The 14,232-nt window shown below is 38.9% G+C and overlaps 1 protein-coding gene across 8 annotated transcripts in view; it reads right to left on the bottom strand.

Moving 5' to 3' along the window:
- Positions 1 to 3,408: 3,408 nt before the first annotated feature.
- XIAP (X-linked inhibitor of apoptosis) overlaps positions 3,409 to 14,232 on the bottom strand; it is a 52,126-nt gene continuing 41,302 nt past the window's right edge. For all 8 annotated transcript variants that reach the window (XM_077988329.1, XM_077988327.1, XM_015128137.3 and 5 more), the window contains 2 exons: positions 11,508 to 11,708; positions 3,409 to 5,134 (listed from right to left, as the gene is read on the bottom strand). In XM_077988329.1, the coding sequence (XP_077844455.1) occupies positions 4,941 to 5,134; positions 11,508 to 11,708 (395 nt within the window). In that variant the 3' untranslated portion in view covers positions 3,409 to 4,940. The remainder of the gene's footprint in view (positions 5,135 to 11,507; positions 11,709 to 14,232) is intronic.

The raw sequence follows: 14,232 nt of genomic DNA, 5'->3' as shown, positions 1-14,232 counted from the left end.
ATATACTTTAAGTCATCTCTATATGACTTTAATATCTAATACAATATATTAGGTTGGTTTAAAAATAATTGCATTTTTTTGCATTTTTACACCAAACTTAATGCTATGTAAATAGTTGTTATACTGCTGCTTAACAACAGTATAACAATTTTGGCTTTTTCTTTGTATTATTTTGTATTTTTGTATTTATTTATTTTTTCCCTCAGTATTTTCAATTCCTCCTTGGTTGAATCCATGGATGCAAAATCCGCAGATATGAAGGGCTGGCTATATATGCATTGATGATTGTCCTATTATACTAGTTATAAAGTGTCACTTAATATGTAGTGAAAGTTATGGTATAGTGGAAAGAATAGTTGAAAAAATAAACATTTGGACCCTCCAAGAAAGGTAGCTTGGTGAAGTTTTTAATCTTCAAACTATGTCCCAGTCAGGGCTCTGCTACTAATTAGCTATAATCTTTGCACAAATTACATCGCCTTTGAGCCTCCGTTGCCTCACCTGTAAAATGAAAGAGAAGAATTGGGTACTCTCTAAGGTCACTTCCAGCTCTGTCATTCTATAATTCTGTTATGCTGAGGAAGAAATTCACATTGTATTAACTGTATGAGTCAAACTGAAAATGATTATTAAAGTGGGAAAAAGCCAATTGTTTCTCTTAGAAAGTTCAACTAAATTTGAGAAGAACAATCTTTTCAATTTTTTAAGAAGAATTTAAGTATTTTTAGGGGTTTGATCTATTTATTTAGAGATGGGGTCTCACTCTGTCACCCAGAATGGAGTACAGTGGCACAATCATAACTCACTCCTGCCTCAAACTCATGGGCTCAAGTGATCCTCCTGCCTCTGCCTCCAGAGTAGCTGAGACTATAGGCATGTGCCACCACACCTAGCTAACATTTGTATTGACCTATTTATTTATTGTGATTTATATCTTTTTTTTTTTTTTTTTTGAGATGGAGATTCACTCTTGTTGCCCAGGCTGGAGTGCAATGGCGCGATCCTGGCTCACCACAACCTCCGCCTCCTGGGTTCAAGCGATTCTCCTGCCTCAGCCTCCCCAGTAGTTGGGATTAAGGGCATGAGCCACCACGTGCAGCTCATTCTGTATTTTTAGTAGAGACGGGGTTTCTCCATGTTGGTCAGGCTGGTCTCAATCTCCCGACCTCAGGTGATCCGCCCGCCTTGGCCTCCCAAAGTGCTGGGATTACAGGAGTGAGCCACCGCGCCCGGCCGATTTATATCTTAACTATGAGAAACACCAAAAAATACGAGTAAACATCACTGAAAGAGTTACCATGTACAATTTTTTTTCTAAGTTTTAGCCCAAGTTTCCAGGTCAAGACAAACCCACAGAGAGGTAAAAGGGTGTTAGGATGGGAGTTCATATTTACAGCAGGAACTTTACATACATGGTCTCCTTGAGCTCTTGCAACCTGGTAAGATAGGTATTATTCTCCTTTCACAGATGAATAAACTGCTATCCTTTTTTTAACAAGTAGATTTGTCTAAAAAGAACTATGTCAAATACTGCTTCCCATTTTCTTATTTCTCTAATGGCAACGATATACATCCCATAGTATATCTCAACGATATACTATCCCATTTCTCCCACCTCCTTAGACCCTTTCCCCATTCAACACCTGCGTAATCAGGAAATAAAACAATGATTCGGGTTTAAAGGGTATATCATGTGAAACTAATGCTGGGGTGACAGTCTCCATTCATAGTTCAAAATACAAATTTTATCCACTAAAATGGAAACGGAAGAAACAACTACTGAAATGTAAATAACATAACAACAAAAATAACAAAATATCATAATACACAGGGCCAAATCACATTATATACACTCACTACACCCACTCTACCCTACATAATCAAAGGGATAGGGGAAAAAATCAAATGTAGCAGGAAAGGCAATATAAAGCCATTAATTAATTAACTGGAATTTAGTTTGTAAATGCTAAAAGCATTTCTCAAAAATTAAGACAATGCTTTTGATCAGCAGACTAAATTATTACAAATAAAGATAAGTACTTATTACACAACAACTTGAATCTTTGCATGACTAATATGTAAAATAAGTGGTGACTTGAAATCCTAGAGTGAACTTTACACAGAAATGGAATGTCTACATGTAGACACGGAGAACTCTTGGGAGGGGGAAAAGATTTGGATACGGCTATAGTTTTCACTTTGCAAATGATCAATTTTTGCAGAATTAGATGGAAAAGATCCAGTGCTTTTTATAGTTCAAACACAGACAAATGCTGGTAAGTCTCCAAAAATTTGATTAGAAGTTGGAGTGCTGAGTGATTTTAAGAACCTGAAGCAACAGCATTTCTAAACAATTCTTAAAATAAACTTGTTAGCCACATCAGCGTTGTGCATTAAATTTCACAACTCATGGAGAGGAAGAAAAAAAAGTCTTGCTTAACTCTAAACATACAAGCTTTAGAAGAAGAATTTTAATGAAGTGTGGCTCCCAGAACAGGAAAGGCCTTATGTTAAAACAATTCAGTCCTTGAGTCCTTGGCTAACAACTAGACTGAACTACCTACCTGACTTGGAGCTAAAGTGTCCCGGAAAACATATTTTAAAAATGTTAACACTTTTCTCCCCTTGTAGAACACTTTAAATTTAAACTTATAGTCTAGACTATACAGATCAAATTCATGTTAATGACTATATAACCAGACTAAGTGGCAGACAGTGCAAAGGTGAAGAACTGAGGATTTACATACTAAAACAGGAACAGGGCAGTCATTATTTAATTTTTAAAACTCTCATTTAAATTTGCAATGCTTTGGCTGGGTGTGGTGGCTCAAGCCTGTAATCCCAGCACTTTGGGAGGGCAAGGTGGGCGGATCTCTTGAGGTCAGGAGTTTGAGACCAGCCTGGCCAACATGGTGAAACCCTGTCTCTACTAAAAATACAAAAATTAGTCGGGTATGGTGGCACTCGCCTGTAATCCCAGCTACTCAGGAAGCTGAGGCAGGAGAATCGCTTGAACCCAGGAGGGGGAGGTTGCAGTGAGCAGAGATCATGCCACTGCACTCCAGCCTGGGTGACAAGCAAGACTCCATCTCAAAAAGAAAATTAAATAAATAAAATAAATTTGCAATGTTTTAAATGAATATCACTTAAAGTAGTAATCAACAGAAGTTAGGAGAACATAACAGTACTCTTTCTCTTAGAAAGTACAACAAAAATATAATTTTTTACAGTTTTACTCTCAAACTTTTCTCTATGTAGTAACATGCCTTACTCACCTCTACAATAGGTTTGTTGTGAGAATCTTATAATGTAAACCCTGGACGTCCTATGAAGCATTTTTAAACTTCTAGTTTATGTCCTATTGATTCTTATTCAAGTGTTTTTCAAAAAATATTTAAACAACTATTCTTTTCTTGCCAATATTTTTATAATTTCCAAGAGGTTTTAAGGATGTTGAGAGAACATTGATTTCAGAAGTATCTACTACTATTACTAGTCAAGAACACAAATGTAGGCAGAGGATTTAACATTTCATCCTATATACATCTTAATCATCCTAACGGTAAAAACTCACATGAAACTTTAAGATACAAGATGATATGAGAATCTCAACATGGAAAGCTGTCACTATAACTACAAGCAGTGTACAAACATACTTCTACTTTTACCTACATAAGCTGACAGATGTTTAAAATACTGAGTTAACAAAGATCTTTTAGTAAAGTGACTTAGGCAGGCTTAAACTAGCAAGGATTAAGGATGAATCCTTACTAATTAATTGGAAGATCTGAGACATATTTTATATTTCATTTTACAAAATCAGAAATACTTATTTTGAAACAAGATAAGAAGACATGGTCTACCTGTCAAAAACCTACCACTCAGAAATATTTTTCATCCACAAAGCAGGAAAAACATAAAACCATTTACATTTCACATTGGCACCAAAAAGGTTAACTGCCCTGCCTTCTTGGATTAGAAAAACTAAAGCTGAGTGATAAGTACTTTTGCAGGCGTTTGAACATGCCTAAGCCTTTAAATCAGTAAAATACTTTCTAAAAATTCTGATTACAAAAGTAATACATACTTATAAAAAATTCAAACAGAACAAAATGAAAAAAATAGAAAGTGAAAGGCCCCTATAAAACCCCTCTGAGGCCCCTTCCCCAACCCCCCCAAAGAGAAACCACATTTAACAGTTTGGTGTCTATCTTTCCAAATCTTTTGTTCTATACATATAAGAAACATACATACTTTGATTGCCTCAGACTATACATAGTGTTTTGCCACTTGCATTTTACACTTAATATATCTTTCACATCTTTCCATGTCAGTACATCTTGGCTTGATAGTATTCTATCATTAAATACCCTTTCAAAAATGGCAAATCACTTTTAAAAAATTATTCGCACAAGTACGTGTTTATAATTTTAAAAGAAAATGGACAGAATCCTAACACACAACAACCAACCTCTAAAAATAATCTCTATCTTTCCACCAGCATGGAACAATTATTCCTTTTTCACACAAAACAAATTATGTGATTGGGGAGATTAATCTCCACATTTATATACAGAAAGCTCCATTTGTTAAGCCTATCTGAAAAGAATAAAAAATCCAGATGATTAATTCACTTACACTTAGAAATTAAGTCAGTATATGATGAATACACATTGTGTTCAGTTATAATATGATGCTTCTTAGTCTAGGGTTTCAATTAGATAACAGTAAAAAAAGTTGGATAAATAATACAGCTAATAGCCTGAAAAATCCAGAAATTCAAAGATTATATTGCCAACTAAAACACTGCCATGTACATTTTTTTTCTACTTGGTAGCAAATGCTAATGGAATTCAATCCTGATTACTTAAAAGTCAGTTCACATCACACATTCAATCAGGGTAATAAGAAGAACATAACATCCCTACTACAGAGTTAGATTAAGACATAAAAATTTTTTGCTTGAAAGTAATGACTGTGTAGCACATGGGACACTTGTCAACTGCTTCAGCACATTGTTTACAAGTGACTAGATGTCCACAAGGAACAAAAACGATAGCAATATTTCTATCCATACAGATTTTGCAAAGCTTCTCCTCTTGCAGGCGCCTTAGCTGCTCTTCAGTACTAATCTCTGCAAAAAGAGAAAAGAATTATGCTAGTTTTAGACTTTCTTAGTTGTTTACATTCATTGAAAATATTTATTGAACCCCTACTACGTGCCAGGCACCCAACAAGTGCCAGGAGATATGAGGATGACTCACACATGGCATCTGCTCTTAAATAGCTCACAGGCTAGTGGGAGAGGATGTAAGATGAGGCTATGGAGGTTAAGCACAAAGTACAAAGTGATAAGTGCTGTAATAAAGTTATGTACAAAGTGCTCTGGAACAAGATGAGAAAACAAGTTCTTCTGCTCAGGCTAGTTGGAGAAGGCTCCACAGGTTGGCAGTGGCTGGATCGGGGGAGGAGGGAAGCGGAGGAGTGACATTTAAGCATGGGCAGTAATTTGCCAGGCAGAAAAACAAGGGTTAGGTAAAAGGAGCAGCATATGGAAAGGTCACAACTAATTCCAGAAATAGAGGGATGGATTTGAGGGACACCTCTGAAGTGGGACAAGTAGGACTGGGTGACTGACTGGATATGAGGGCTGAAGAAGAAAGACAAACTAAAGTTGATTTCAAGATTGCTAGCTTGGCTGACAAGGATATGGTGATGCCAATAAGAAATATAAAAGGAGGTACAGGTTTGGGATCTTCAGATATTTTTTAGGTGTTTTCAGGACACCCATATAAAAATACCCAGTAGGTAACTGAAGAGTCAAATCTTGAGGTCAGGAGAAGTCAGGGCTAGAGATAGAGATCTGGATGTCATCAGCATATAGGTGGCACTGAAGTACTTGCTTAATTCAGCCTTTCCCAAAATAGTTTTGTGAAATGTGAATACATACGCCACAAAAAAAATGTGTTTCATGGTCACATATAACAATAATGACAACAGCAGCAGCAGTTAACAGTAATATTGCATAAATAGTATGTGCTAGGCACTATTCCAAATGCATTACATATTTTAACTATATCTTTATAACCACAACTATTTGTTTATTTTAGCATCTTTATAATCATTATGTACCAGCAGTTTCCAAATACGGCCTCACATGAGAATAACCTGGGGCATTTTCAAACAACAGATTTCTGGGCTCCATTCACAGAACCTAAAATTTCTGGGGTTGGGCACACCGGCATTTGAGAACCACTGTCATCCATGACAGGGCAGTACAGTACAATATAGGACAGTATAGTCTATATTCCCTCTTAGAAATGTACAACACATTCCCCTGTTTAACTATGGGGTTCCTTTTTCATGGCATCCTTTTAATATCCTGTTGAACACTATACTGAAAACATGTTTGGAAAACAATAGTTTATTCAAGAAATACTTACTGGACACTTAACTAGGTTCTACTAGGGATACAATTAACAAATACATAAACCTCAAGCCCCCAATCGTTCATAGACAAGTAAACAGGGAAGTATAAATGGTATGATGACAAAGGTAATTACAATGTGTTATGAAGAGCACAGGAAGGGTGTGTGTGCATGTGTGCCCATGCATGCATAAACGAAGGCCTCCTGGAGGAAATTATATCTAAAACTGGATACTAAAGAATGAATTAGGAGTTTACTAGGAGAGGGAGGCCTTGGGGGATAAGGGCAATGGGAGAAAAGTGTTTTAGGCAAAGGAAATGGCATAAGCAAGCTCCAAGGAGAGAGAACATGGCCTACAAGTGCACAGGCAAAGCTTGGGCACAGAATTTGAGAAAATAGCATGAGATGAGGCTACAAAAGGGTGCCTGATCATGAAAGATTAGGCAAGCCACGTAAAGGAGTTTGGACTTGATCCCAAGGGCCCTGGGAGCCAGTGAAGGATTTTAAACTAGAGACAGATATGATCACATCCATGTTTCAGAAAGGTTTCTCTGGCTAGGGGGTAAAGGAAAGGATTGTTTAATCTCTTTCTTCTTAAAAAGTACCCTCTTGGGCATAATAAAAACTATAGGCTCAACCATGGAATGCATCAGAGATAAGAAGATAAAGCACTTAACCCTCAAGAAGCCTGTTCTAATGGGCAGGGCAGAAACCAGTTTCAAAATAGTGTAAAAAGCAAAAAGCTCAGCCAGGTGTGGTGGCTCACACCTGTAATCCTAGCACTTTGGGAGGCTGAGGTGGGCAGATCATTTGAGGTCAGGAGTTCAAGACCAGCCTGGCCAACATGGTGAAACCCCGTCTCTACTAAAAATGCACACACAAATTAGCTGGGTGTGGTGGTGCATGCCTGTAATCCCAGCTACTTGGGAGCCTGAGGCAGGAGAATCGCTTGAAGCTGAGAGATGGAGGTTGCAGTGAGCCAAGATCATGCCACTGCACTCCAGCCTGGGCGACAGAGCAAGACCCTGTCTCAAGAAAAACAAAACAAAACAAAACAAAACTCTACCAGCACCAGGAGTAGATAAGAAGGAGCTCCTAACTCTGCTGTGGGTGCGGGAGAAAACTTGAAAGAAGTGACTTCTGAGCTGAACCTTGAAACATGAGTTCACAAAGTAGATTCAGAGAGTTGGGGATAGAGTGGGGAATGGGACTAGGTATACAGACAGAGAAAAGGTACTCAAGGCAGAGGAAAAAATATAAGTAAAGAAATGGCACTATAAGCTGATTTATATTATAAGAAAGCATTGACACCAAAAAAAGTCAGAATGAAGTGTATATTTCATGCCCAAAAAATCAAAAGGAGAACAAGTAATTTCCACATGACTTTTAGATGCAATGCTACAACGAGTTAAAAACAAACAAAAAAACCCAACAATACTGACACCTAGAGTAGTCAAATTTATAGAGACAAAAAGTAGAATGGTAGTTGCCAGGGTCTGGGAAGAGAGGGAATGGGGAGTTGTTTAATGAACATGTTTTTATTATTATTATTATTTTTTTTTAATTTAAAGATGGGGTCTTGCTCTGTGTCCTAGGCTGGAGAGCAATGGTGCAATCACAGCTCATTGCAGCCTTGAACTTCTGGTCTCAAGCAATCCTCTTGCCTCAGCCTCCCGAGCAGCTGGAACTACAGGCGTGCACCACCACGCCTGGCTGTTTAATGGATGCAGAGTTTTGGTTTTGCAAGATGAAGAATTCTAGAGGTTGACTGTGCAACAATGTAAATGTACTTAACACTATGGAACCATACCCTAAATGGTTAAGATAGTAAATTGTATGTGTATTTTATCACAATTTTTAAAAATCTAAAAAAAAAAAAAAACTGAAACAAACCCCAAAACACTGGACCAGAAGTCAGGAAATCTGAGTTCTATTCCCAGCTATTGGCATGATCCTAGGCAATAGCCCATCTGTACTTCAGGTTCCCCACTAAGTTCATAAAAGTTATAAAATGGGCTGGGTGTGGTGGTTCATGCCTGTAATCCCAGCACTTTAGGAGGCCGAGGCGGGAGGATCACCTGAGGTTGGAAGTTGGAGACTAGTCCACCAACATGGATAAACCCCATCTCTACTAAAAATACAAAATTAGCAGGCCGTGGTGGCACATGCCTGTAATCCCAGCTACTCGGGAGGCTGAGGCAGGAGAATTGCTTGAACCCGGGAGGTGGAGGTTGCAGTGAGCTGAGATTGCACCACTGCATTCCAGCCTGGGCAACAAGAGTGAAACTCCATCTCAAAAAAAAAAAAAGTTGTAAAATAATCTTTAAGGTTCCTTTGGTTCTGATTGTTTGTGATACCCTATCATCTCATTTTTTTTTCTATATTATTTCATCCTTGTATAAAGCCACTAACTTGAGACGGTGATATCCTGGGCATAGATCTTTTCCCCTCAGGCCAGTAGTTTACCACTGGCAATTACTTCCCTCTTGGCTTAAAGGTAACTACTGGATTCTACATACTTCCCTACAGCGCCTTTCCCCTTCTCCTCCCCACAAAGCCCTCTTCTAAGTCAGAAGGTTACTGGCACATGAGCAATAAAGGCTAGATAACTTTTGATGTTATTTGCTAATATTTGTAATTATTTAAAGCCTCTTTTAGAATAAACTGATGTTATTCATTTTACTATTAGAGCAGACTCATGTGGAAAGACAGATAAATGAATATGGGTTATTTGATTTTTATATTATACACAGTAATATATATAAAGATTAAAATAAGTACTTTAGTACGTACACTAAATAAACGGCTTTATTTTACACTACATAATTTTTTCAAAGAAAGAAAAAAAGATACTGATTTGGTACTATTTTTACAAGATATTTTACTAGGGCATTCTCTGTTACACAGCCATTGGGAAAAAAAGACAGCACTAAATCTAGGATTTCTCAGTAAGTGACAATGTTATATCTTCTCTAATAACCTTCACCTGCTTCACTTCAGTTAGCCCCATCCTTACTTTATATAAAATTAAAAGATTCTTAGTGCCAGTCTTTCCTCATCAGCTTTTGGGAAGACAAACAGGCAGCGGTCCCAGCATGAGTAGAGAGCCTGTATCAATTACTTGCCTCTCAATTTAGTGAGACTGAGGAGAGTTCAAATGAATTCCAACCCTTAGGCTCTCCTTCCCACACCATCCTAGTTTGTAGTCTCAGTGATAATACGAGCGCCCACTGACTCCTGTTAGAGAAAAGACACTCTCCCTAATGCACAGTCCCTTGATCTCTTCCTATTACAACCTGCTAAATCTTTCTGCTGCAGACACATTAAGGTTTGAAAGCTAATAACTTATGGCCAAACTTAATTAAGTGCGTGTTTAAGATGCAGGAAAAAAATGACACAATTGCTTGTATTTCTGTTATAGTAGAAAAATTCTAGTCTGGCCAACTGGGAGAAACCCTGCCTCTAATAAAGATACAAAAAATTAGCCGGGCGTGGTGGCGCATGCCTGTAATTCCAGCTACTCGGAAGGGTGAGGCAGGAGAATTGCTTGAGCCGGGGAGGCAGAGGTTGCAGTGAGCTGAGATCGTGCCACTGCACTCCAGCCTGGGCGACAGAGTGAGACTCCGTCTTAAAAAAAATAAAGAAAGAAAGATGACCAAGTAAAGGGTTTATTTTACCACCACCAAGATAAGTGGAGCCTGTGTAAGTTTTAAATAAATGCATCTATAAGGGAAAAACTGGAAGCTTTCCATTGATTCTTACATCAATGAATATAATTTTAAATATCATTAATGTTCATACTGTTTCATAACTTAAGTAATTATCTGAATAATGTTTCAAAAGCACTTGAAATATCTTAAAGATCACAAGGATTTTAAATGTGTCAAAAATAAGTAAATGTTTAAGTTTATTAGCAGTAGGAGAATTCTCATCTTTTTGGAGGGAGGATAGTCAAGAGCTTAGAGAACTATTACAGGTATAGTACCCAAAAGTGTACTCAGTTTGAAACCTCTTCTTTTTTTTTTTTTTTTTTTTGAGACGGAGTCTCGCTCTGTCGCCCAGGCTGGAGTGCAGTGGCCAGATCTCAGCTCACTGCAAGCTCCGCCTCCCGGGTTCCCGCCATTCTCCTGCCTCAGCCTCCCGAGTAGCTGGGACCACAGGTGCCGCCACCTCGCCCGGCTAATTTTTTGTGTTTTTAGTAGAGACGGGGTTTCACCGTGTTAGCCAGGATGGTCTCGATCTCCTGACCTTGTGATCCGCCCGTCTCGGCCTCCCAAAGTGCTGGGATTACAGGCTTGAGCCACCGCGCCCGGCCGTGAAACCTCTTCTTTAACCTTCGATGTTGTTGGCAAGCACTATAGTGTCCATCATCCTTAAAGGAGATATATATATATTTTGAGACAAGATCTCGCTCAGCTGCCCAGGCTGAAGTGCAGTGGCATGATCATGGCTCACTGCAGCCTTGATCTCCCTGGCTCAGGTGATCTTCCCCGCTCAGCTTCCCAGGTAGCTGGGACTACTGGCACACACCACCATGCCCGGCTAATTTTTGTATTTTTTGTAGAGACAGTTTCATTATGTTGCCCAGGCTGGTAGAATTCATATTTTTAATCTTTTTTCCATGATTAATGTAATGATATTTGGAAATGAGGCCTTTGGGAACTAATTAAGTTTGGATGAGGTCATGAAGATGTGACCCCCATGATGGGATTAGTGTCCCTAAAAGTAGAGGAAAAGAGACCAGAGTACTTGCTCCATCTTGTCCCATCCACCCCCAACCCATGCCATGTGAGGACACAGTGAGAAGGCAGCCATCTGCAAGGCAGGAAGAGGGCCCTCATCAATAACGAAATCGGCCAGCACCTTGATTTTGGAGCCTCCGAAACTGTCAGAAATAAGTCTGTTGTTTAAGACACCTAGTCAATGGAATTTTATTATAGCAGCTTGAGCAGACTAACACACAGCATTAAGGTTATGTTTAAAAAATGTCCATATCCCCAGCCTCCCAAAGTGCTGGGATTACAGGTGTGAGCCACCACATCCGGCCCTTTCTTGCTTTTTAAAAACAGCAATGCATACCTTTCTGTAATGAAGTCTGACTTGACTCATCTTGCGTACTGTCTTTCTGAGCATTCACTAGATCTGCAACCAGAACCTCAAGTGATTTATAGTTGCTCCCAGATATCTGAATTTTTTCCTCCATTATTTTCTTAATGTCCTTGAAACTGAACCCCATTCGTATAGCTTCTTGTACCATAGGATTTTGGAAGATGGTATCATCTGAAATAAAAATTGGTGAGGAAAAAGAACATAGAATTTAAACAATTATTTTCATTATCACAACTCAATAGCAAAATATAGTTAAAATGAAAAAATTCAGCAGCAAGCAAAAGAACAAAAACAAACCAGCAAAGCAAAGCTGCTTTGGGAAGATTTTTTGAAGTATTCAGGCACTGAAAAATCACTTTCAGAATCTTACAATTAATTGTAAATGCAATGAGTATGTATTTTGTAGTGTTTGAGACGATGCAAGGTAAAACAGGCAAGAAAAAGGTTAAGTGCTTCAAAAATCTGAACTTTTTAAAATCTAGCTGTACTCTTTAACAATTAACCTAAGGTACTTAAAGAGTGGATGTTGTTACTGAGTCACTAGCAATTATTTGGGGAAAATGATGGGAAATTAGGGAAATCCCAGTCTATAACCTTGAACATGTCAATTTCCTAGCTCTCAAACTTCATTTCTGTAGTAGAGCGGGTAGGACTGGATAAAGCAAGAAAGTCAATGGAAACCTGTTTTTATGATACTCAAAGTAGGAACACAGCATGTGTAGGGAAGTGCTAAGAGAGGACACTTATACCCTCTGACTCATCAATTCCACTCTTGGGTATTAAAAATGAGTGTATATCTCTGCCAAAGATATGCACAGGAATATTCATAGCAGTGTTATTTATAATAGCCCCAAACTGGAAACAACTCAAATGTCCATCATCAGGTGAATAGATTGTGTGGTATATTCATAAGCTACACAGCAAGAAAAAAAACTATTGCCACAGACAATATGGATGAATCTCATAGATATAACGAGCAAACCAGAATCATAATTCATCATTATGACACAAGAGTACCTACTGCATGAGTCCATTTATAAGAACTTCAAAACTAATCTATGGTAATAAACAAAATTAATCTATGGTAACAGAAGCCAGAATGTAACTTGGGGGTGCGTACTGATGGGGAAGGAGCATGAAAGAGCTTTCTAGGGTTGTGGAAATGTTCTATGTCTTAATCTGGGGGATAGTTACACAGATAAATATATATATTTTAACAGACACATTTTAATATATATTTAACACATATTTTATTTAATATATATTTTAACATACATACGTTAAAATTCATCAAGTAGAAAACTTATGATTAGGGTACTTGAAGCACTTTACTGTATGTGTGTGTGTATATATATACATACATACATATATATATATATATATATATATTTTTTTTTTTTTTTTTTTTTTTTGAGACAGAGTCTCACTCTGTCACTCAGGCCAGAGTGTAATGGTGTGATCTCGGTTCACTGCAACCTCTGCCTCCCAGGTTCAAGCAATTCTCCTGCCTCAGCCTCTGGAGTAGCTGGGATTACAGACATGTACCACCACACCCGGCTTTTTGTATTTTTAGTAGAGACGGGGTTTCACTATATTGGCCAAGCTGGTCTCAAATTCCTGACCTTGTGATCTACCCTCCTCGACCTCCCAAAGTGCTGGAATTACAGGCGTGAGCCACCACACCTGGCTACTATATGTATATTATAGCTCAATAAATGTTTTTTTGAAAGAGAGGAGGCCGGGTGCAGTGGCTCATACCTGTAATCCCAGCACTTTGGGGAGGCCAAGACAGGGGGATTCTTTGAGGTCTGCTGTTTGAAACCACCCTGGTCAACAAAGTGTGACCCTGTCTCTATTAAAAAATAAAAATAAAACATAAGGCTGGGCATGGTGGCTCACATCTGTAGTCCCAGCATTTCAGGAGGCTAAGATAGGCAGATAGCTTGAGCCTAGGAGTTCAAAACCCTGTCTCTGTAAAAAATATAAAAATCAGCTGGGTGTGGCAGCACACGCCTGCGGTCCCAGCTACTCTGCAGGCTAAGACTGGAAGATACTGTGAGCCTGGGAGGCGAAGGCTGCAGTGAGCCAAGACTGCACCATGGCACTCCAGCCTTGGCGACAGAGCGAGATGCTATCTAAATAAATAAATAAGTAAATAAATAGAGGAGGCTGGAAAGGAAGAGATATAGAGATTCTAGTATAAAGAACATATATAGTAAATAACAAAATATATTTTTACGGTAGGAAAGTAACTTAAGATGTGTGTTTTGATAAAAAAAAAAAAAAAACTCTTGCTGGGCGCGGTGGCTCACGCCTGTAATCCCAGCACTTTGGGAGGCCGAGACGGGCGGATCACAAGGTCAGGAGATCGAGACCATCCTGGCTAACACGGTGAAACCCCGTCTCTACTAAAAATACAAAAAATTAGCTGGGCGTGGTAGCGGGCGCCTGTAGTCCCAGCTACTCGGGAGGCTGAGGCAGGAGAATGGTGTGAGCCCAGGAGGCGGAGCTTGCAGTGAGCCAAGATCGCGCCACTGCACTCCAGCCTGGGTGACAGACCAAAGACTCCGTCTCAAAACAAACAAACAAACAAAAAAAAACACAACTCTGGGCCAGGCATGGTGGCTCACACTTGTAATCCCAGCACTTTGGGAGGCTGAGGCGGGCGGTTCACAAGGTCAGGAGATCGAGACCA

This window comes from Macaca mulatta, chromosome X, assembly GCF_049350105.2.
Source record: "Macaca mulatta isolate MMU2019108-1 chromosome X, T2T-MMU8v2.0, whole genome shotgun sequence".
Lineage (NCBI taxonomy): Eukaryota > Metazoa > Chordata > Mammalia > Primates > Cercopithecidae > Macaca > Macaca mulatta.
Note: the sequence above shows the minus strand (reverse complement) of the source record. Positions and strands in the feature narration are given on the sequence as shown.